Source organism: Anolis sagrei, chromosome 2 (assembly GCF_037176765.1).
Source record: "Anolis sagrei isolate rAnoSag1 chromosome 2, rAnoSag1.mat, whole genome shotgun sequence".
Lineage (NCBI taxonomy): Eukaryota > Metazoa > Chordata > Lepidosauria > Squamata > Dactyloidae > Anolis > Anolis sagrei.
The window spans coordinates 228422139-228445562 of record NC_090022.1 but is presented as its reverse complement, the minus strand read 5'-3'; the positions used below and the strand labels follow the sequence as shown (position 1 = coordinate 228445562).

At 43.2% G+C, this 23424-nt stretch overlaps 1 protein-coding gene across 1 annotated transcript in view; it reads left to right on the top strand.

Annotated features, from left to right (window-relative positions):
- Positions 1-23424, top strand: part of LOC132767326 (F-box/LRR-repeat protein 20-like) — a 49295-nt gene that overhangs the window by 9475 nt on the left and 16396 nt on the right. The window contains exons 2-4 of the mRNA XM_067464439.1: positions 4847-5016; positions 6445-6599; positions 8565-8642. Coding sequence (XP_067320540.1) covers positions 8617-8642 — 26 coding nt within the window. The 5' untranslated portion in view covers positions 4847-5016; positions 6445-6599; positions 8565-8616. The remainder of the gene's footprint in view (positions 1-4846; positions 5017-6444; positions 6600-8564; positions 8643-23424) is intronic.

Genomic DNA, 23424 nt, shown 5'->3' with positions numbered 1-23424 from the left:
TAAATATATCATTAGATAACAAAGATTCCTAAAGAGGTGTCCTCTCGAGGAATTTACTAGGTCTTTCAATGCAACTCTGGGGTAGGGTCCAGGGAAATATACCCAAGAATTGCCTAGTAAATTTCTAAAGAGACCACTTTCCCCTTGGGCACAAGTAGGTAAAACAGCAATTATGGGTTCCATGGTTATGGGGGGGTCTTATTGTTCCTAGCTTTTAAATATTTTTTTTGGAAACTATATGAGTGTGATGTTTTATATTAAATATTCAATTTTTTACATATCTCAGTGAAGTTAAGAGTTAATGTGCATTGGATCACCCTGCAAATGTTTAATGTGATCTATGTGGAAAGCACAAGGGTATATTTGTGGTTGGAAGGGAAATAACCAGTACTGTTCTACAAGGAACTTCAAGTAGTACATATGGACTTTCTTGAGCAATTGTCATACTTCTGTAGGGATGTTTATGCTCTAGATGTTTTCCAACATATAGCTAAAGTTAGGGAGGCAGAGGTGTAACATCATGCTTGCTTGCAGCTTTTGTAGAAAGTGAATTACAAGAGTTTCTGAAGGATAGAAGTACAAATATGGGCTTATTCATCATCTTGAAATTGAATATCACTGAGTCAACAGGATTCATCTTTCTGATCCAGGATGTGATTTGTTTTTAGGAGATCTTTAAAGGAATTATGCAGGCGAGGGGATGGAGGTGATGAGATTTATAGTATAGAAGCCTCTCAGCTTCTCATGGCAGGTTTGTGTGGGAATTCTCTTCTTATTTTTGAGTTTATTTTTTTAAGAAAGTAAGAAAACAACAACCACAAAACAAAATTGGAATGATGTCAGTAGTTTATAAACTTGGGTCAGAATAAGAAATTTGTGGCAAACTAAGTGAGCAGACCTGTTGAATCAACAAGCTTTAGACAAGTTTTGACTTAGTTCCTATGAAAACCCAAATATCCTTAAGGACCCAGACCCCTTCTGTTCTTGGAACCTGAGCAGGATCAGCCTTGAAGAGTATTGGATGAAAGACAACTAATGAGAGTACTGAATTCCACCACTATGGAAAAGGCAGGAGCTGGCAAAACCACCTAAGAAAAGACTGTGAAATTCATGGGGTTGCTATAAATCAATAGATGACTTGAAGGACATGTACATGTACACACACATTGATGAAACTGATATTATTTAGTTGGGTTAATCCTTGGGTTTTGTTCTTGTTAACTGCTGTTCAGTTGATTTCAACTTTCAAGGTATTTCAAGTCACTCTATCCTCAACAGCCCTGGTCAGATCTCATGGCCATGGATTCCTAGATTAAGTTTATCCATCTGGAATTGGTCCTCTCCTTTTTTTTTTTACCGCTTTCCGTCTTACCAAATGTCATTGCTTTTTCTACTTTAGCTGTGTCTTCCTATGATGTATCCAAAGTACAACAGTCTCAATTTGTCCATCTCAGCTTCTAGGAAGAGTTCAGGCTTCATTTTCTCTAGGACCCATTTATTTTTCCTTTTTAGTAGACCATATCTGTAAAACTCTTCGCTAGCACCTTATTACAAACATGTTGACTTTCTTCACTGTTCAGCTTTTATAATCAGACATAGAAATTGAAAATATAACAGCAAGAACAATCCTAACTTTAGTATTCAGTGACATATCTTTACACTTGTGGATCTTATCTAATTCAGTTCAAGCTCTAGTCTTCTTTTGATTTCTTCAGTTCAGTCTCCATTCTGATAATGAGGAAACCAAGGTATGGAAAATCTTGAATTATTTCAATGTCTTCATCATCTCATTTCAAATTATGTAAATAATATGTGGTTATTCTTTTTTTTTTTTTAAAAAAAAAAGCTTTGCACTTTCTTTCTTGACTTTCTTCAGTAATCTATACTATTTTCTGCAAGTAATATGGTGTCATCAGCATATCTGAATTTGTTGGTCTTCCTTTAATTTTCATGACTCTTTTCTCCATATTTAATTATGCTTTACATATGATATGTTCAGTGCACAAATTAAACATATGGGATGCTAAAATGCAGCCTTGCTTGACCTCCTTGCCAATTAGAAAGGAGACAGTGTCTCTGTGTTCTGTCTTGTTTTAGCTCCAATGGGATTTTACAAGTTTTGCTGGGCTAATTAGTGTTTGTCATTGATACTGCTTTTGTAGTGGAGCTTTTCAAAAGCTGATTATCCCCAGTGATAGTTTGCTGGAACTGTTTGTTAAAATGGTTAGAAGATTCAGAGGCTGGGGAAGTTGAAAGAAGAGCCAGCAGAAGTGAAGAGGGGTAGAGGAGGAAGAGAGCAGAGAAAATTGGGAGTACTGAGAAATGAGAAGGTTGGAGAGAGGGAAGTACCAGGTCTTTTGAAGCCATTAGTGGGATGGGATTGGGAAGAGCTGAGGACAATGTCAGTTGTTATCTCTAGCCAATTGTTGCCAGGCTGTTGCACCTAAAACATGCCTGGAATCCATCCTTCTCAGTATTTCTGATATTATGAAATGTTTCCTTTGAGGGCCCTTCTACACAGGCCTTAAATTGCAGAAGGGGTGTATGGGCAGCTAAATAACATTTGCTGAAATGTGCGCTGGGTTGCAATAATGGCCAAAAAACACATGTTAAAAGGGTGCACCTTAAACCTGATTTTGACCAAATAAATGTGCATATTTGCATGACTGTATATGCTTGCACTCAAGGAAAACATGTAACTTCATTCCTATATGCTGGTGTAGACTGTTCTAGCACACGTGTACATTTTAAAATCCCAAAACAGCTGATGGGAGCCACAGACACACAGGTGGCTAAAATGAAGCATAATTGGAAAGCAGTTTCTTGAGAATTTTCTGCAACCATTCCTTTGTTCTGATGTTTATGAAATTAAACAGAGCTTGAATGTGTACAGTGAGCACCAGCATGGGAGGCAAGTGACCCCAAAGGGAAATGGGGTTTGCGAGGGAAAACGTAAAGGCAGCAGGAGGGTGAGGAGAGATAATGACAAGAAATCAGCTTGTGTGCACATTCAGATATCCCCATCAGCACTTATGAGGTCCAAATGCATCTCAGAGAGTCAATTATAAATAAATAAAAGTAAACATCTGGTGGATGTCCCCTGTCCATCTTGCAGATTTCTAAAATCCGCTATAAATGAATGTGTCAGGATGCCAGGGGAGCATTCACTGGGGCTGACAGCTCCATGTCTGGACTTGCTGACAGGTACCATGATTTTTTGCCCCACTTATTTGTCCTGCATTTTGACATTGTCTGGAAGCAACCTGAGAGGCTTGTGTTTTGCTTCACATGGACCACCATGAAGATGTGGTAGCTCCAGCAGAAACTTACAGAGTAGGCAGCAAGAGAAAACTGGGAAACCGGAAGCTAGTAAACACTAACTTTATGGGGTCATAGTCATTTGTACACATGGTATATTTGCACCTTCAAGTCATTTCCCACTTATGGCAACTCTAAAGTCATCCTATCACAGGATTTTATAAGCATTACTCTTTGTCCTGATCTCTCTCCCATATTTTCATATTTTCTCTCTTGGTGCTTTAGAAGTTTTATTTGCTTCCCTCCTACTACAGCAGCAACCAAGAATCCCAGAACCACTCCTGCTTGAATACCCCAGTGGCAACTTGGGGCATTCATGTCAGAACCTACTCCAGGTTTAAATTTATGCCTTTAAGGAACTCTCCAAGGTGCTGAACCTTATTCCCAAACTGGTTGAGCACTTTGGATATCTTCCATAAAATCAGCCAAAACATGGGATAGATTCACTGCTCTCTGATATGAGAGCCATCAGCTGTTCCTGCTTCAGTCTGCATAAGCTACATACAGCCATAACCTTGCTCTTCAGATTTCATAGTCTCCTTTTTAATAGCAAAGTTGAGTATTGGTGTATGATACATAATTTTACAATGAGATTATATGATCATGTACCTTACACAATGGCTATAAATATATTGTATATTGTATACTGTATATAATTTCCTGTTACAATACCTATGTATTTGTAGCTATGTGCCTTTTCCAAACAAACTACTTCTGCAAATCAGGAATTATTAAGTATATTTTTTACTTTGTTAGGTTAATGAAATTTCCCTTGAGAAATGGAACTGGTATGAATGTAAATTTTTGGGATATATCTTGTAATCTAAGATATTGCTGCTGGCAAAGTTAAAAGTTCTTTCAATGCATGTGTTGTCTCATTAATGCATTCCTGCCCCCCCCCCCCCCCCACGGTGTGCTGCTCATTTGTATGTGCTTATTTGATTTTGCATGTGAAAACTTAATTTTGTTCTTGCATGACAGAATGAAACGTTTTTAAAACTCTGCATGGCAAGATTATTAGAGTTTTTGTACAGTATTTCACTTTGGTATGTATTTTAGAACTTTTGGGGAAATATCATGAACTGTTTTTGACATCTCAAGAGACATTTTTTTATCAAGGGCAAGAAAAATAGTAAATCCTCTATGCCTGTGCATAAAATAACAATGTCATTCTCTACCAGAAATAAAACAGGGATGCGTTGAACAAGTACAGTGATAAAGAACTCCTAGTCTTATTTGTATGATACATTTGGTTACTGTTTTTTAAAATATGCTTCACCATGTCATCCAAGTAATATAGAAATGTTATATCCCATGAGTGCTAAACATTGTGTTTATATTTCTTCCTGCTGGAATGAATAGTCCCTATTGGGCTCCTCGGAGAGAAGGTGGGCTAGAAATGTAAAGGAAGATTTAAACTTCCAATAGCAATTGATACTGTTCATTCTAGGATAATTTCCAATATTCTTTTTACTTTGTGCACACATTTTGGTATACAGCTTAAACACACTGGACATTCTTTCTTTAGGGAAGGAGATTCAGCTCATCAATTGCCACTGCTTAAATGATGATTGGCTGATCACTCTTGGAAACCATCACCCCCAACGCTTCACTCTTGATCATTGCCATGATGAATCCCAGAATATTACTGGAGTAGGTTTAAAGTGGTTCTTTCAGCAATGTGAAGGATCTCTTAAGGTAATATCACATTTTAGAAGAGTTCTTGTTGGAAACCTTTAAGTACTAAAGATGATAGTAACATTGACCATGGGCACAGGGATAGGACTTGGAGGAATGTTCTATGGTGGCTCTGTTCCTTCCTGGAGGAATAAACCCAGAAGGTGGTGCTGGGGGACTCCTGTTCGTTATCCTGGCCATTGGCCTGTGGAGTCCCTCAGGGCTCAAGCTTGTCCCCCATGCTGTTTAACATATACATGAACCCGCTGGGAGAGGTTGTCGAGAGTTTTGGGGTGCGGTACCATTAATATGCAGATGACATCCAACTCTACTACTCCATTCCACCCCAAGCCGATAAGGTAATAAAGTAGATGAGGGCAAACAATTTGAAACTTAATTCTGACAAAATAGATGTGCTTCTCAACATATACAGGAATACTTCAGTTAGCAAAGCCTCCAACATTTAAACTCCCTTTAAAGAAGCCTTTTTACACTTGATCATCCCCGTTTCTTCTTTGTCCTCTGTTTAGTTTGAAGGTTTTTAAAATCATCTTTGATACTGGGAGTTTGTGAAAGAAAGCCAGAGAAGTATAGACTTTTTGGTGTCCGGTTGCAGCAGTGTGTTTGCAGTAGACAGTGCAATAAAGCAGGCCTAAACAACCTGTGACCTTCCAGGTGTTTTCAGCTCCCAGAATTCCTGACCACTGGACAAGATGACTAGGGCTTCTGGAAGTTGGAGTCCCAAATACCTGGAGCTCCACAGATTGTGCAGGCCTGCAATAAAGGATCTCTCTAAGATCTGAGAGCCCTAATACACTATACTAAACTCAAACTGAAATGGGTTAAAATAACCCACTTCTGCTCATGTTCCTGTTCTCATCCTCAACCCAAAACCCAGGCTTTCTCTGCAAGGGTGGTTGCATGCTAACCTGATTGAAATTGGGATAGTATTAAGCCACCCCAAAGCCCCACATTTCTCCCCTAAAACTTACTGAAAAATGTCTTTGGCTGCCATGGAGCCTCTCGTCACATCATCCTACTGGAGGGAATGATGCATGAGAGGATGGGAGGGGTGAGGAGGACAATTGTTCCATGTCCCCCCTCCTCATGCGTCATTTCTCCAGTAAAAGCGAGACAGGTCTTGACTTAAAGGCCTGTCCAAAAGGGCCCTGGGACTTCCCATCACTTTGCAACTGATTCTTATAGATGTGTCCCCTCGGGCAGAGAGGGCAGGTTAAAAATAAAGTATTATTATAAGTTAAATTTCTATGATTGAATCTAGCACTTCTTGTATGCAGAAATTCCTTAATCCCAGAGCAATTGTTTTTCCTAAACTTAGGACAGCTAAAATACAAAACAAGGATTGCAAACAGTTTAAAAATAGGATTGACAACACTGTTATTTTAACTCACTCACTATGGTATTTTTTGTTTTTTCTTTTGCACTTAGGAATTGAACATAAGAAGCTGCAGTGGTCCTGGATTTAGAGGGGATATCATTCTGCTTCATGCAAGTACCTTTTGCCACAACCTAAGGGCTGTAGATATAAGCTGGACAGGAGCTACTGATTCAGGCCTCATTGCCCTGGTAAAAGCTTCTAGAAGGTAGAAAAATATTTCTTCCTAATGTCATTGATCTCAGGTTGGATCTACACTGCCCTATATTTCAGGATCTGATCCCAAATTATCTGCTTATCCCAAATTATTTGACAGTGTAGACTCTGTGTCGTTCAAAGCAGATAATCTGGAATTAGATTTTGGAATATAGGGCAATACAGACCCAGTCTCATTGCTACCATGGGGACAAGTTTTCCTCCTTTGTTTTTTACCCATGATTCCCCAAGATTGATCCTAGGGTCCTCATGCATTTTGCCCACCCTTAGCTTGTGTGAGGACTTGCAGTGAAATGTTGTAGTGTGGCAAACCATCTCCTAAGATATTCTTTTCCTCCTAATATTCTCCTCTCCATGAACCCATTAGTAAGCAAATGCCACTTGCATAGTCAGTCATCATTGGGCTATTTGGAATTGTTGCACTTCTCCCTTACGGTTTTCCTCAGTACATGTGTGAGATTTTGTACTTTTTTTTTTTGGAGGAGGTGTATGTCTCTAAACCTTGGTTTATATGCTTCTCACAACTTCCCTACTTTTAAAAAATCCATAGATGAACTATTGGCATTCTAAAACTTCAGCTGGCTGTTGAAAAAAATGAAATAGGATGAAGACTATGCCAATCTGTTTTGTTGCCTGATTCATGAGGACTAGTTAGAGAACATTTAAATCATTTTAGCATTAGTTAATACTGATTTTTAATAGAAATAGTAATACTGATAGAGTACAACAGAAAGATGTACATTCAAGGTGGTGTCATATTTTGTCTGGTTTCCCCTTGTCACTCCATAGATATTTTCACTGTAAGGAAATGCTGTGGATAGAATAAAATAGTATTACAAAAATAGTGGTGTGAGGACATTTTCCTCCTGATGGGGATATTCACTTTCTAGTCAGTGTATTCTCTCTAGGAGGGAAAACACACCAGTAGGAAGACAGCCTTTGGAAGATGGGCAACTATATGAGTTGCAGAATTGCAAATTCCCTTATGTCAGACTGTACCTGCCCCCAGCAAGCTCCCATCTTCTGATGCAGTCACTCTCAAAATGGCTACAGGAATTGATACTGCAATTTTTGTCATCATTTTGAGATTGTCTGCAGAGGAAAATTGATGGGTAGTAAGGGTTTCTGGAATGCTTGTGGGTGTGTTTTGCAGTAACTGGTTTTTTTTTTAAACTGAGTAGCTGGATTGATTGATGGGGGTCTTCATGGGCCACAGAAGTGGGCTGCAGGTGCTGTATGTGGACCATAGCTGCACTTTGCCCACGCCTGAACTACAGCCATATGGGATCTTCTTTGTTGTTTTTTTACAAGAACCTGGGATTTGAAGTCAGATGAAAGATATTTGTGTGTGTGATAGAACCAAACATAAAACAAAAGTTCAAATCAGAGCCAAGTCCTTACAACTCCATGCAAGCTGTGCATTCATTTTGAAAGTACAAATATACATCTGTCTTGCTACAGAGCAAGGTTTTTAACACAAAACTCAGGCGAAGTGAGCAGCATAGAGGACATTTTCAAGGCAGTCAGTTAATGTTCATATTTTATGGGCAAGAGATACAGGATTGACAGAATTCTACTGGGTAGATTCTGCTTTATCTCTGTTCTGCTTCGGCATAAGTTATGTATTACGATCCATTAGATGAAGCATAACATAAGAAGCAGGTTTAAATGAATGAAATTCTACATTGTATTGTCGAAGGCTTTCGTGGCTGTAATCACTGGGTTGTTGTAGGTTTTTCGGGCTATATGGCTATGTTCTAGAAGCATTCTCTCCTGACATTTCGCCTGCATTTATGGCAAGCATCCTCAGAGGTTGTGAGGCCACATCTTGTCATAGAAGCAGGTGAAATGTCAGCAGAGAATGCTTCTGGAACATGGACATATAGGCCAAAAAACCTACAACAACCCAGGAATTCCACATTGAATGTAAGATAACTCCAGTTGCCCCATGTTTTAGTTTACAGTGTCTTTCTGCTAATGGATGCAAGCTTACAGATGATTCAGTGGCTATGTTGATCGAAGAGCATGGAAAAAGGTAATTCATATGACAACAGTATGTTGATTGTGTACTAAAAGCTGTGGTGGGACTTGAAAAGGGGCATTTCTTGAGGATCTGTGTCCCCATCTATAGTGCCATAAAATGCAATTTCAGAATGCAGTTTAACTGCATTGAACTGCATTATATGACAGTGTAGAGTCATAAAATGTAGTTAAATGCAATTAAATTGCATTCTGAACTTGAATGATATGGCATTGTAGATTGGGTGTTGAAGTAATTAATATGATGGCACTATTCCTGTGCTGATCCCCATCAAATACTTTTGAAAATACTGCTGGAACTCTGTATCCATCAGTTCTGGATACAGAGAGCCAACAGTAATTTTAAAAAATCCAAAAAGCAAAGTTTTTATATCAGACTAAGTTCTATACCTTGCTGTAGTTTCCCACATTGCCTCAGGCTTTTTTAAACACTCATTTAAGATGTTCACCATTTTCTATAAAGAACATCACTCTACTATATTATTGTATATAATGGGACAATAAAATCTGCAGATTTTGGTCCTGGAACCAAACCTCAGAAAAAAAATAAGGGCCCGAAGCTATCATGTTTCATAACTAACTGGCTCCAACTAATCATTACACTTCCCTTTACCAAGTGGCCCATTTAGATGTCTTATATTAGCACAAGCATTCAGTCCCAGTCATGTCTCGTTATGTTTGACTTCAATTTCTCCTTGGAAATAAACATTAGATAAATTTCATGCCAAATAATCAAAGCTCAGTGTACAAGATTTGAGTCATCACTAAGATGAAAATGACTACGTTTTGGAAAGGATGTACATTAATACATCAAAATAAACTCGACAGTGCTGTATTTTTATAGTTTTTGTACTGCATGTTTGCCTAGTGATTGCTAGTTAAATATTATCTGTCTGAGGCTGGCTACCACACACCGATGTGAAGGGCAGGTGGTTGCTGAAGGCAACAGTATGTTTAGTTATTAATTTTTTAATATTAACTTTAACCCTACAATATCTAAGCTGTATGTGCACCTTCAAATCATTTGTTGACTTAATGGTGATCCCATGAACTTCATCGGGCTTTTTAAAGACAAGGAATACTCTGAGAGGTTGTTTGCCGATTACTTCCTTTGCAATATAACCTACAGGACCTGGTATTCATTGGTGATATCCCATCAGGGTACTAACTAGGACTGACCCTGTTTAACATCCTTAATCATTGAAGCACCATGCAACAATGGGGGTGCCTACTGCACTAAAGAACACATTGTGCAGTGGGGCATATTCTGCATCAGAACAGGTGTCAGCTCCACTTATGCAATGGTCTCAGAGCATAGCTATGTCTCCTCTCTCCTCTTGATAATATAAACGTTGCGCAATAGCACAATTCCACTTTATGCTATCATAAGTCAGTTTGCAATGACGTAATTTCTTAGCAGGATGATATGATGGCCATGTATAAATATGTGAGGGGAAGTCATAGGGAGGAGGGAGCAAGCTTGTTTTCTGCTGCCCTGAAAACTAGGATGTGGAGCAATGGCTTCAAACTACAGGAAAGGAGATTCCACCTGAGCATTAGGGAGAACTTCCTGATTCTGAGAGCTGTTCAGCAGTGGAACTCTCTGCCCTGGAGTGTGGTGGAGGCTCCTTCTTTGGAGGCTTTTAAACAGAGACTGGATGGTCATGGTCATCTGTCGGGGGTGCTTTGCAGGCGTTTTTCCTGCTTCTTGGCACGGTATTAGACTGATCTCTTCCAATTCTATGATTCTATGATGCTATCCCCATATAATTTCCTCTGAAAATTTATACATTGAGAAACTTCTGTGTTTGTTTATGTCACCATTTATAACAAATGGCAACCAGTATTTCTCAGCATACTGCTTTTTTCATCATTTCCATCAAGTTGCACAGCTCGTATTAATTCTATTATATTTGAATTATATTTTCTTATGCTGTCAGCTATTACATGCCTCATCTCCTGCTGCCTTGCTTTAAAGATCTATCCATAAGAAGTTTAAATACTTCTGAGAGATAATGGGAGCTTTCCTCCAGTGCAAGAGCAGGTTTAGGTGAGTGATTTTTTTGTCAAGGACACACCACATGAAAAAAAAGAGAGTTAAGTTTCCCCTTAACACCTGCAATGAATTAATCATTATAATTCTTTTTTTGTACATTTAAAACAACATTTATAACATGTATTTATTTATTTACTACATTTATATTGTCATCTTTCTCCCAGAATGGTACTCATTACAGCTCACAAACAATAAATCAAAATTGACTAAATACATCATAATAACATTAAACACATGTTTTTCATGTCAGAAGCTTGAGAAACTGCAAGTCGCTTCTGATGTGAGAGAATTGGCCATCTGCAAGGATTTTGCCCAGGAGACACCCAGATTATTGATGTTTTACCATCCTGTTGGAGGCTTCTCTCATGTCACTGCATTTGAAGCTAGAGCTTGACAGATGGGAGTTTTCCCCTCTCCCTGGCTTTGAATCTCTCGCACTTAAGACCTGGCTTTTTACTAGAGCATTCGATCTCTGCTAATTTTTAATTTTTGTATGTATGTATTTTATCTTTTATAATTTAGCTGTAAATCGTCTAGAGCATTCTCAGATGGTGGGCAATTAATAAGTTATTAAATGATGATGATGATGATGATGATGATGATGATGATGATGAACCGCCAACTTGTTGGTCAACCAGACCTGCCTGCACAAGGGTTTAACCCAGTGTTTCTCAACCTGGGGGTCGGGACCCCTGAGGGGGTCGCGAGGGGGTGACAGAGGGGTCACCAAAGACCATAAGAAAACACAGTATTTTCTGATGGTCATGGGGATTCCATGTGAGAAGTTTGAGCCAATTCTATCGCTGGTGGAGTTCAGAATGTTCTTTGATTGTAATGAACTATAAATCCCAGCAACTACAACTTCCAAATGTCAAGATCTATTTTCCGCAGACTCCACCAGTGTTCACATTTGGGCATATTGAGTATTCGTGCCAAGTTTGGTCCAGATCCACCATTGCATGTCCACAGTGCTCTCTGGATATAGGTGAACTACAACTCCCAAACTCAAGGTCAATGCCCATCAAACCCTTCCAGTGTTTTCCATTGGTCATGGGAGCCAAGTTTGATTCAAATCCATCGCTAGTGCAGTTCAGAATGCTCTTTGATTATAGGTAAACTATAAATCCCAGCAACTAGAACTCCCAAATTACAAAATCAATCTTCCCCCAACCCCACTAGAATTCACTTTTGGGTGTATTGGGTATTTGTGCCCAGATTGGTCCAGTCAATGAAAATGCATACTGCATATCAGATATTTACAATATGATTTATAACAGTACTAAAATGACTGTTATGAAGTAGCAACAAAACAATATTATGGTTGGGGGTCACCACAACATGAGGAATTGTATTAAGGGGTCATTAGGGTTGAGAACCACTATATTAAGGGGTTGCAGCATTAGGAAGGTTGAGAACCACTGGTTTAACCCATTGTGCCACTGGGGACTCCATTAAACACAATTACAATGTCAACATATAAAAATGATAAATTAAACAATATACACTCATTAAAAACATACAAAAGTGAAAAGTAAAGTACCCTCCCAATCCCATAAGATGGCTCTCTGCAAAGAATTAGTCATTAAAAATATGCTTAAATAAGAGGGTCCTTGCCTGTTGGCAAAAGGAAACCAAGGAGGGGGCCAACAGTGGTTTCTGTATTCCAGAGATATGTTTCATCTATCAGCTTTACTTTATTGTGCAATTTAAGCCTAACTTATTCACTTGCCTAAAGTCAACAGGCAACATGAATGTGCATACACAAACACCATGAATAGTCTGATGGCTTCCTGCTGTGCAGTTGTGTTTTTGTGTCATAGCATTCAATTACTGGCAGAATTTAGTTGACAAGCGGGTGGGAGAGGTCATTCTCCTGTTTTCCATCTCATTTATGGAATGTAGACTTGTAGAATGGAGGTGATGGTGTGCCTATAGAATATGATCATTTACATTGTTTTGATGGTTATTGATCAATCAGTGCAATGATTTTTACTGGTTTTATTGTTACCACTTGTTTTTAGTGATGTTCGAAGAGGGTTTTTTTTGTAAGGGGGTAAACATATAATATAGAGGATCATAGAATATGGTGAATCATAGAATCAAGCAATCTGTTTTTAGGGACTGTATTGCCTCTTTCCTCATTGCTATACCTTGTTCCAGATCCACCAGGACACCAACCAATACTGAAATGCTTTAGAGGTAAACAGAAACCTAGAAGATCCCTCTATCATAGGGGAGGGAACTCCAGGTATCATTGAACTGCAGCTCCTATCAGCCATAGCCATCCTAACCAATGCTGAGGAATGTGAGGAGCTGAAATTTAATATCGTATGGAATGATGCACAATTTCACTCTAGCATCTGTTTTATATTAATACTAGCTTGGGGACCCGGCGTTGCCCGGGTTATTAGAGAAAGTGGGTAATGGCGGTTCTGTATGCCAAGTTTGGTCTTTATTGGTCTCTGGATAACGGCTGCATTATTTTCAGGAAGCGAGTGAAGGTAGTTGAAGTCCCATCATCCATGGCCCATCCTCCTACAAACAGCAGCAGGATATAGAGTGGGTCATGGGGGCTCTGTGTGCCAAGTTTGGTCTTTATCAGTCATTAGATGAGGGTGGCAGTGGTGTCAGTAAGTGAGTGAAGGTAGTGCAAGTCCCATCATCCAAAGTCCATCCCCCTTCAAACTGCAGCAGGATGTAGAGTGGATCATGGGGGCTCTGTGTGCCAAGTGTGGTCTGGATTGGTCATTAGAAGAGGTTTGCAGCAATCTTTGGAAGGGAGTGGAGGTACTTGAAATCCCATCATCCATGGTCTGTCCTCCTCCAAACTGCACCAGGATGTAGAGTGGGTCATTGGAGCTCCATGTGCCAAATGTAGTCTTGATTAGTCATTGGCGAGGGTCTCAGTGGTCTCAGGAAGTGAGCAAAGATACTGCAAGTCCCATCATCCATCTCCAAAGTGTTCCAAACAACACCAGGACGTAACGTGGGTCATGAGAGGTCTATGTGCCAAGTTGGGTCTTGATCCGTCATTGGATGAGGTTTGCAGAGGTCTCAGGATGTGAGTGAAGGTACTGGAAGTTCCATCATCCATGGTCCACCCTTCTCCAAAACTGTAGCAGGATGTAGAGTGGGTCATGGGGGCTCCGTGTGCCAACTTTGGTTTTGATTGATCATTAGATGAGTTTTGCAGCAGTCTTGGGTAGTGTAGGTACTTGAAGTCCCATCTTCCATGGTCTGTCATCCTCCAAACTGCTCCAGGATGTAGAGTGGGTCATTGAAGCTCCATGTGCCAAGTTTAGTCTTGATGAGTCATTGGCGAGGGTCTCAGTGGTCTCAGGAAGTGAGTGAAGTGACTGCAAGTCCCATCATCCATTGTTAAATTCTTCCAAACCGCACCAGGATGTAGAGTGGGTCATGCTGGGTCTCTGTGTAAATCGTGGTCCTGATCCATCATCGTTGGCAGTTGTAATGGTCTTAGGAAGGGAGTGCAGGTATTGCAAGTCCCATCGTCCATGGTGCATTCTCCTTCAAACTGCACCTGGATGTAGAGTGCGTCATGGAGACTCAGTGTGCCAACTTTGGTATTTATTGGTAATTGGATGAGGGTTGCAGTGGTCTAAAGAATTGAGCAATGGTACTGCAAGTCCCATAATCCACGGTCCATCCCCGGCCAAACCACACCAGGAAGTAAAGTGGGTCATGAGACGTCTATGTGCGAAGTTTGGTCCTGATAAGTCATTGGATAAGGTTAACAGCGGTCTCAGAATGTGAGTGGTGGTACTGCAAGTCCCATCATCCATGTTTCATACTCCTCCAAACTGCAGTAGGATGTCGAGTGGGTGATGGGGGCTCTGTGTGCCTATTTCGGTCTGTATTGGTAGTGTTCTGACCCAGCCCCCTTTGGCCTTTCCTTTCCTCTCTTTGTCATCTCGGAATGTTGGATTTGAGGCTGACCAATCAGAGACCATATGCAAATTTCCTTCTGTCATGCCCCGTTTCTGCCATGAACCCTCTTCTCCACCAGGGGCTCCTATTGAAGCTGCCCAATCAGAGACCATATGCAAATAGCAGCATAGTGGCAGCCAATCAGAAAGCTAGCACAAACTCTTCTGCCCTACGTCCTCCCTACGTCCTCCCTCCGTCCTACCTCCATCCTCCCTCTGTCCTCCCACACATACAAACTTTGACTTTTATTATATACTAGCTTGAGGACCCGGCGCTGCCCGGGTTATTAGAGAAAGTGGGTAATGGTGGTTCTGTATGCCAAGTTTGGTCTTTATTGGTCTTTGGATAACGGCTGCATTATTTTCAGGAAGTGAGTGAAGGTACTTGAAGTCCCATCATCCATGGGCCATCCTCCTACAAACAGCAGCAGGATATAGAGTGGGTCATGGGGGCTCTGTGTGCCAAGTTTGGTCTTTATCAGTCATTAGATGAGGGTGGCAGTGGTGTCAGTAAGTGAGTGAAGGTACTGCAAGTCCCATCATCCAAAGTCCATCCCCTTTCAAACTGCAGTAGGATGTAGAGTGGATCATGAGGGCTCTGTGTGCCAAGTGTGGTCTTGATTGGTCATTAGAAGAGGGTTGCAGCAATCTTTGGAAGGGAGTGGAGGTACTTGAAGTCGCATCATCCATGGTCTGTCCTCCTGCAAACTGCAGCAGGATGTAGAATGGGTCATTGGAGCTCCATGTGCCAAGTTTAGTCTTGATTAGTCATTGGCGAGGGTCTCAGTGGTCTCAGAAAGTGAGCAAAGGTACTGCAAGTCCCATCATCCATCTCCAAAGTTTTCCAAATAACACCAGGACGTAAAGTGGGTCATGAGAGGTCTATGTGCCAAGTTTGGTCTTGATCCGTTATTGGATGAGGTTTGCAGAGGTCTCAGAATGTGAGCGAAGGTACTGGAAGTTCCATCATCCATGGTCCACCCTTCTCCAAAACTGCAGCAGGATGTAGAGTGGGTCATGGGGGCTCTGTGTGCGAACTTTGGCCTTGATTGGTCATTAGATGAGTTTTGCAGCAGTCTTGGGTAGTGGAGGTACTTGAAGTCCCATCATCCATGGTCTGTCGTCCTCCAAACTGCTCCAGGATGTAGAGTGGGTCATTGAAGCTCCATGTGCCAAGTTTAGTCTTGATGAGTCATTCGCGAGGGTCTCAGTGGTCTCAGGAAGTGAGTGAAGTGACTGCAAGTCCCATCATCCATTGTCAAATTCTTCCAAACCGCACCAGGATGTAGAGTGAGTTATGCGGGCTCTCTGTGTAAATTGTGGTCCTGATCCATCATTGTTGGCAGTTATAATGGTCTTAGGAAGGGAGTGCAGGTATTGCAAGTCCCATCATCCATGGTGCATCCTCCTTCAAACTGCACCTGGATGTAGAGTGCGTCATGGAGACTCAGTGTGCCAAGTTTGGTATTTATTGGTAATTGGATGAGGGTTGCAGTGGTCTGAAGAATTGAGCAATGGTACTGCAAGTCCCATAATCCACGGTCCATCCCCGGCCAAACCACACCAGGACGTAAAGTGGGTCATGAGAGGTCTCTGTGCGAAGTTTGGTCCTGATCAGTCATGGGATGAGGTTAACAGCGGTCTCAGAATGTGAGTGATGGTACCGCAAGTCCCATCATCCATGGTTCATCCTCCTCCAAACTCCAGTAGGATGTAGAGTGGGTGATGGGGGCTCTGTGTGCCTATTTCGGTCTGTATTGGGAGTGTTCTGACCCAGCCCCCTTTGGCCTTTCCTTTCCTCTCTTTGTCATCTCGGAATGTTGGATTTGAGGCTGGCCAATCAGAGACCATATGCAAATTTCCTTCTGTCATGCCCCGTTTCTGCCATGAACCCTCTTCTCCACCAGGGGCTCCTATTGAAGCTGCCCAATCAGAGACCATATGCAAATAGCACCACAGCGGCAGCCAATCAGAAAGCTGCCACATATCCCTCCGCCCTACGTCCGCCGCACTTCCAACGCATACAAACTTTGACTTTTATTATATACTAGCTTGGGGACCCGGCGTTGCCCGGGTTATTAGAGAAAGTGGGTAATGGCGCTTCTGTATGCCAAGTTTGGTCTTTATTGGTCTTTGGATAATGGCAGCATTATTTTCAGGAAGTGAGTGAAGGTACTTGAAGTCCCATCATCCATGGGCCATCCTCCTACAAACAGCTGCAGGATATAGAGTGGGTCATGGGGGCTCTGTGTGCCAAGTTTGGTCTTTATCAGTCATTAGATGGGGGTGGCAGTGGTGTCAGTAAGTGAGTGAAGGTACTGCAAGTCCCATCATACAAAGTCCATCCCCTTTCAAACTGCAGCAGGATGTAGAGTGGATCATGGGGGCTCTGTGTGCCAAGTGTCGTCTTGATTGGTCATTAGAAGAGGGTTGCAGCAATCTTTGGAAGGGAGTGGAGGTACTTGAAGTCCCATCATCCATGGTCTGTCCTCCTCCAAACTGCAGCAGGATGTAGAGTGGGTCATTGGAGCTCTATGTGGCAAGTTTAGTCTTGATTAGTCATTGGCGAGGGTCTCAGTGGTCTCAGGAAGTGAGCAAAGGTACTGCAAGTCCCATCATCCATCTCCAAAGTTTTCCAAACAACACCAGGACGTAACGTGGGTCATGAGAGGTCTATGTGCCAAGTTGGGTCTTGATCCGTCATTGGATGAGGTTTGCAGAGGTCTCAGAATGTGAGTGAAGGTACTGGAAGTTCCATCATCCATGGTCCACCCTTCTCCAAAACTGCAGCAGGATGTAGAGTGGGTCATGGGGGCTCTGTGTGGCAACTTTGGTCTTGAATAGTCATTAGATGAGTTTTGCAGCAGTCTTGGGTAGTGGAGGTACTTGAAGTCCCATCATCCATGGTCTGTCATCCTCCAAATTGCTCCAGGATGTTGAGTGGGTCATTGAAGCTCCATGTGCCAAGTTTAGTCTTGATGAGTCATTGGCGAGGGTCTCAGTGGTCTCAGGAAGTGAGTGAAGTGACTGCAAGTCCCATCATCCATTGTCAAATTCTTCCAAACCGCACCAGGATGTAGAGTGAGTTATGCGGGCTCTCTGTGTAAATTGTGGTCCTGATCCATCATTGTTGGCAGTTGTAATGGTCTTAGGAAGGGAGTGCAGGTTTTGCAAGTCCCATCGTCCATGGTGCATCCTCCTTCAAACTGCACCTGGATGTAGAATGCGTCATGGAGACTCAATGTGCCAAGTTTGGTATTTATTGGTAATTGGATGAGGATTGCAGTGGTATGAAGAATTGAGCAATGGTACTGCAAGTCCCATAATCCACGGTCCATCCCCGGCCAAACCACACCAGGACGTAAAGTGGGTCATGAGAGGTCTCTGTGCGAAGTTTGGTCCTGATCAGTCATTGGATAATGTTAACAGTGGTCTCAGAATGTGAGTGGTGGTACTGCAAGTCCCATCATCCATGGTTCATCCTCCTCCAAACTGCAGTAGGATGTAGAGTGGGTGATGGGGGCTCTGTGTGCCTATTTCGGTCTGTATTGGTAGTGTTCTGACCCAGCCCCCGGCCTTTCCTTTCCTCTCTTTGTCATCTCGGAATGTTGGAAATGAGGCTGGCCAATCAGAGAGCATATGCAAATTTCCTTCTGTCATGCCCCGTTTCTGCCATGAACTCTTTTCTCCACCAGGGGCTCCTATTGAAGCTGGCCAATCAGAGACCATATGCAAATAACACCTCTGTGGCAGCCAATCACAATCTTGGAATTTTCAGGCTGGCCAATCAAAACGCTGGCACATACACTTCCGCCCTCCGCACTTCCCTCCTCTGTCCGTCGCATACAAACACTCTTCTTTATTATATACTAGCTTGGGGACCCGGCGTTGCCCGGGTTATTAGAGAAAGTGGGTAATGGTGGTTCTGTATGCCAAGTTTGGTCTTTATTGGTCTTTGGATAATGGCACCATTATTTTCAGGAAGTGAGTGAAGGTACTTGAAGTCCCATCATCCATGGGCCATCCTCCTACAAACAGCAGTAGGATATAGAGTGGGTCATGGGGGCTCTGTGTGCCAAGTTTGGTCTTTATCAGTCATTAGATGAGTGTGGCAGTGGTGTCAGTAAGTGAGTGAAGGTACTGGAAGTCCCATCATCCAAAGTCCATCCCCTTTCAAACTGCAGCAGGATGTAGAGTAGATCATGGGGGCTCTGTGTGCCAAGTGTGGTCTTGATTGGTCATTAGAAGAGGGTTGCAGCAAGCTTTTGAAGGGAGTGGAGGTACTTGAAGTCCCATCATCCATGGTCTGTCCTCCTCCAAACTGCACCAGGATGTAGAGTTGGTCATTGGAGCTCCATGTGCCAAGTTTAGTCTTGCTTAGTCTTTGGTGAGGGTCTCAGTGGTCTCAGGAAGTGAGCAAAGGTACTGCAAGTCCCATCATCCATCTCCAAATTTTTCCAAACAACACCAGGACGTAAAGTGGTTCATGAGAGGTCTATGTGCCAAGTTTGGTCTTGATCCGTCATTGGATGAGGTTTGCAGAGGTCTCTGAATGTGAGTGAAGGTACTGGAAGTTCCATCATCCATGGTCCACCCTTCTCCAAAACTGCAGCAGGATGTAGAGTGGGTCATGGGGTCTCTGTGTGCCAACTTTGGTCTTGATTGGTCATTAGATGAGTTTTGCAGCAGTCTTGGGTAGTGTAGGTACTTGAAGTCCCATCATCCATGGTCTGTCGTCCTCCAAACTGCTCCAGGATGTAGACTGGGTCATTGAAGCTCCATGTGCCAAGTTTAGTCTTGATGAGTCATTGGCGAGGGTCTCAGTGGTCTCAGGAAGTGAGTGAAGTGACTGCAAGTCCCATCATCCATTGTCAAATTCTTCCAAACCGCACCAGGATGTAGAGTGGGTTATGCGGGCTCTCTGTGTAAATTGTGGTCGTGATCCATCATTGTTGGCAGTTATAATGGTTTTAGGAAGGGAGTGCAGGTATTGCAAGTCCCATCGTCCATGGTGCATCTTCCTCCAAGCCGCACCAAGATGTAGAGTGGGTCATGGAGACTCAGTGTGCCAAGTTTGGTCTTTATCGGTAATTGGATGAGGGTTGCTGTGGTCTCAAGAATTGAGCAAAGGTACTGCAAGTCCCATAATCCATGGTCCATCCCCGGCCAAACCACACCAGGACGTAAAGTGGGCCATGAGAGGTCTATGTGCGAAGTTTGGTCCTGATCAGTCATTGGATAAGGTTAACAGCGGTCTCAGAATGTGAGTGATGGTACTGCAAGTCCCATCATCCATGGTTCATCCTCCTCCAAACTGCAGTAGGATGTCAAGTAGGTCATGGGGGCTTTGTGTGGCAAGTGTGGTCTGTATTGGTAATTTTCTGACTCAGCCCCCTCTGGCCTTTTCCTTTCCTCTCTTAGTTATCTCGGAATCTTGGAATTGAGGCTGGCCAATCAGAGACCATATGCAAATTTCCTTCTCATGTCCCCGTTTCTGCCATGAACTCTTTTCTCCACCAGGGGCTCCTCTTGAAGCTGGCCAATCAGAGACCATATGCAAATAGCACCACTCTGGCAGCCAATCCGAATGTTGGAACTTTCAGGCTGGCCAATCAGAACGCTGCCACATATCCCTTCCGCCCTTCCGCCCTCCGCCCTTCCTCTGTCCGATACAAACACTCTTCTTTATTATATACTAGCTTGGGGACCCGGCGTTGCCCGGGTTATTAGAGAAAGTGGGTAATGGTGGTTCTGTATGCCAAGTTTGGTCTTTATTGGTCTTTGGATAATGGCTGCATTATTTTCAGGAAGTGAGTGAAGGTACTTGAAGTCCCATCATCCATGGCCCATCCTCCTACAAACAGCAGCAGGATATAGAGTGGGTCATGGGGGCTCTGTGTGCCAAGTTTGGTCTTTATCAGTCATTAGATGAGGGTGGCAGTGGTGTCAGTAAGTGAGTGAAGGTATTGCAAGTCCCATCATCCAAAGTCCATCCCCTTTCAAACTGCAGCAGGATGTAGAGTGGATCATGGGGGCTCTGTGTGCCAAGTGTGGTCTTGAGTGGTTATTAGAAGAGGGTTGCAGCAATCTTTGGAAGGGAGTGGAAGTACTTGAAGTCCCATCATCCATGGTCTGTCCTCCTCCAAACTGCAGCAGGATGTAGAGTGGGTCATTGGAGCTCCATGTGCCAAGTTTAGTCTTGATGAGTCATTGGCGAGGGTCTCAGTGGTCTCAGGAAGTGAGCAAAGGTACTGCAAGTCCCATCATCCATCTCCAAAGTTTTCCAAATAACACCAGGACGTAAAGTGGGTCATGAGAGGTCTATGTGCCAAGTTTGGTCTTGATTCGTCATTGGATGAGGTTTGCAGAGGTCTCAGAATGTGAGTGAAGGTACTGGAAGTTCCATCATCCATGGTCCACCCTTCTCCAAAACTGCAGCAGGATGTAGAGTGGGTCATGGGGGCTCTGTGTGCCAACTTTGGTCTTGATTGGTCATTAGATGAGTTTTGCAGCAGTCTTGGGTAGTGGAGGTACTTGAAGTCCCATCATCCATGGTCTGTCGTCCTCCAAACTGCTCCAGGATGTAGAGTGGGTCATTGAAGCTCCATGTGCCAAGTTTAGTCTTGATGAGTCATTGGCGAGGGTCTCAGTGGTCTCAGAAGTGAGTGAAGTGACTGCAAGTCCCATCATCCATTGTCAAATTCTTCCAAACCGCACCAGGATGTAGAGTGAGTTATGCGGGCTCTCTGTGTAAATTGTGGTCCTGATCCATCATTGTTGGCAGTTATAATGGTCTTAGGAAGGGAGTGCAGGTATTGCAAGTCCCATCGTCCATGGTGCATCCTCCTTCAAACTGCACCTGGATGTAGAGTGCGTCATGGAGACTCAGTGTGCCAAGTTTGGTATTTATTGGTAATTGGATGAGGGTTGCAGTGGTCTGAAGAATTGAGCAATGGTACTGCAAGTCCCATAATCCACGGTCCATCCCCGGCCAAACCACACCAGGACTTAAAGTGGGTCATGAGAGGTCTCTGTGCGAAGTTTGGTCCTGATCAGTCATTGGATAAGGTTAACAGCGGTCTCACAATGTGAGTGGTGGTACTGCAAGTCCCATCATCCATGGTTCATCCTCCTCCAAACTGCAGTAGGATGTCGAGTGGGTCATGGGGGCTCTGTGTGCCTATTTCGGTCTGTATTGGGAGTGTTCTGACCCAGCCCTCGGCCTTTCTTTCCTCTCTTTGTCATCTCGGAATGTTGGATTTGAGGCTGGCCAATCAGAGACCATATGCAAATTTCCTTCTGTCATGCCCCGTTTCTGCCATGAACCCTCTTCTCCACCAGGGGCTCCTCTTGAAGCTGGCCAATCAGAGACCATATGCAAATAGCACCACTGCGGCAGCCAATCCGAATGTTGGAACTTTCAGGCTGGCCAATCAAAACGCTGGCACATACACCGCCCTATGTCCTTCCTCTGTCCGATACAAACAAACACTCTTCTTTATTATATACTAGCTTGGGGACCCGGCGCTGCCCGGGTTATTAGAGAAAGTGGGTAATGGCGGTTCTCTATGCCAAGTTTGGTCTTTATTGGTCATTGGATGATGGTTGTATTGTTTTCAGGAAGTGAGTGAAGGTACTTGAAGTGCCATCATCCATGGTCCACCGTTCTCCAAACAGCAGCAGGATATAGAGTGGGTCATGGGGGCTCTGTGTGCCAAGTTTGGTCTTTATCAGCCATTGGATGAGGGTGGTAGTGGTTTCAGTAAGTGAGTGAAGGTAATGCAAGTCCCATCATTCAAAGTCCATCCTCCTTCAAACTGCAGCAGGATGTAGAGTGGGTCATGGGGGCTCTGTGTGCTAAGTTTGGTCTAGATTGGTCTATGGATGAGGGCTGCAGCAATCTTGGGAAGGGAGTGGAGGTACTTGAAGTCCCATCATCCACGGTCTGTCCTCCTCCAAACTGCACCAAGATGTAGAGTGGGTCATGGGGGCTCTGTGTGCTAAGTTTGGTCTTGATCAGTCATTGGATTAGGGTCGCAGTGGTTTCAGTAAGTGAGTAAACGTACTGCAAGTCCCATAATCCATGGTCAACCCTCCTCCAAAACTGCAGCAGGCTGTAGAGTGGGTCATGGGGGCTCTGTGTGCCAAGTTTGGTCTAGATTGGTCTATGGATGAGGGTTGCAGCAATCTTGGGAAGGGAGTGGAGGTACTTGAAGTTCCATCATCCATTGTCTGTCCTCCTAGAAAGTGCACCAGAATGTAGAGTGGGTCATGGAGACTCTGTGTGCCAAGTTTGGTCTTGATCAGTCATTGGCGAGGGTCTCAGTGGTCCCAGGAAGTGAGTGCAGTGACTGCAAGTCCCATCATGCATTGACAAATTCTTCCAAACCACACCAGGATGTAGAATGGGTCATGCAGGCTCTCTGTGTAAATTGTGGTGTTGACCCATCATTGTTGGCAGTTGTAATGGTCGTAGGAAGGGAGTGCAGGTATTGCAAGTCCCATCGTCCATGGTGCATCCTCCTTCAAACTGCACCTGGATGTAGAGTGCGTCATGGAGACTCAGTGTGCCAAGTTGGGTATTTTTTGGTATTTGGATGAGGGTTGCAGTGGTCTGATGAATTGAGCAATGGTACTGCAAGTCCCATAATCCACGGTCCATCCCCGGCCAAACCACAGCAGGATGTAAAGTGGGTCATGAGAGGTCTCTGTGCGAAGTTTGGTCCTGATCAGTCATTGGATAAGGTTAACAGCGGTCTCAGAATGTGAGTGGT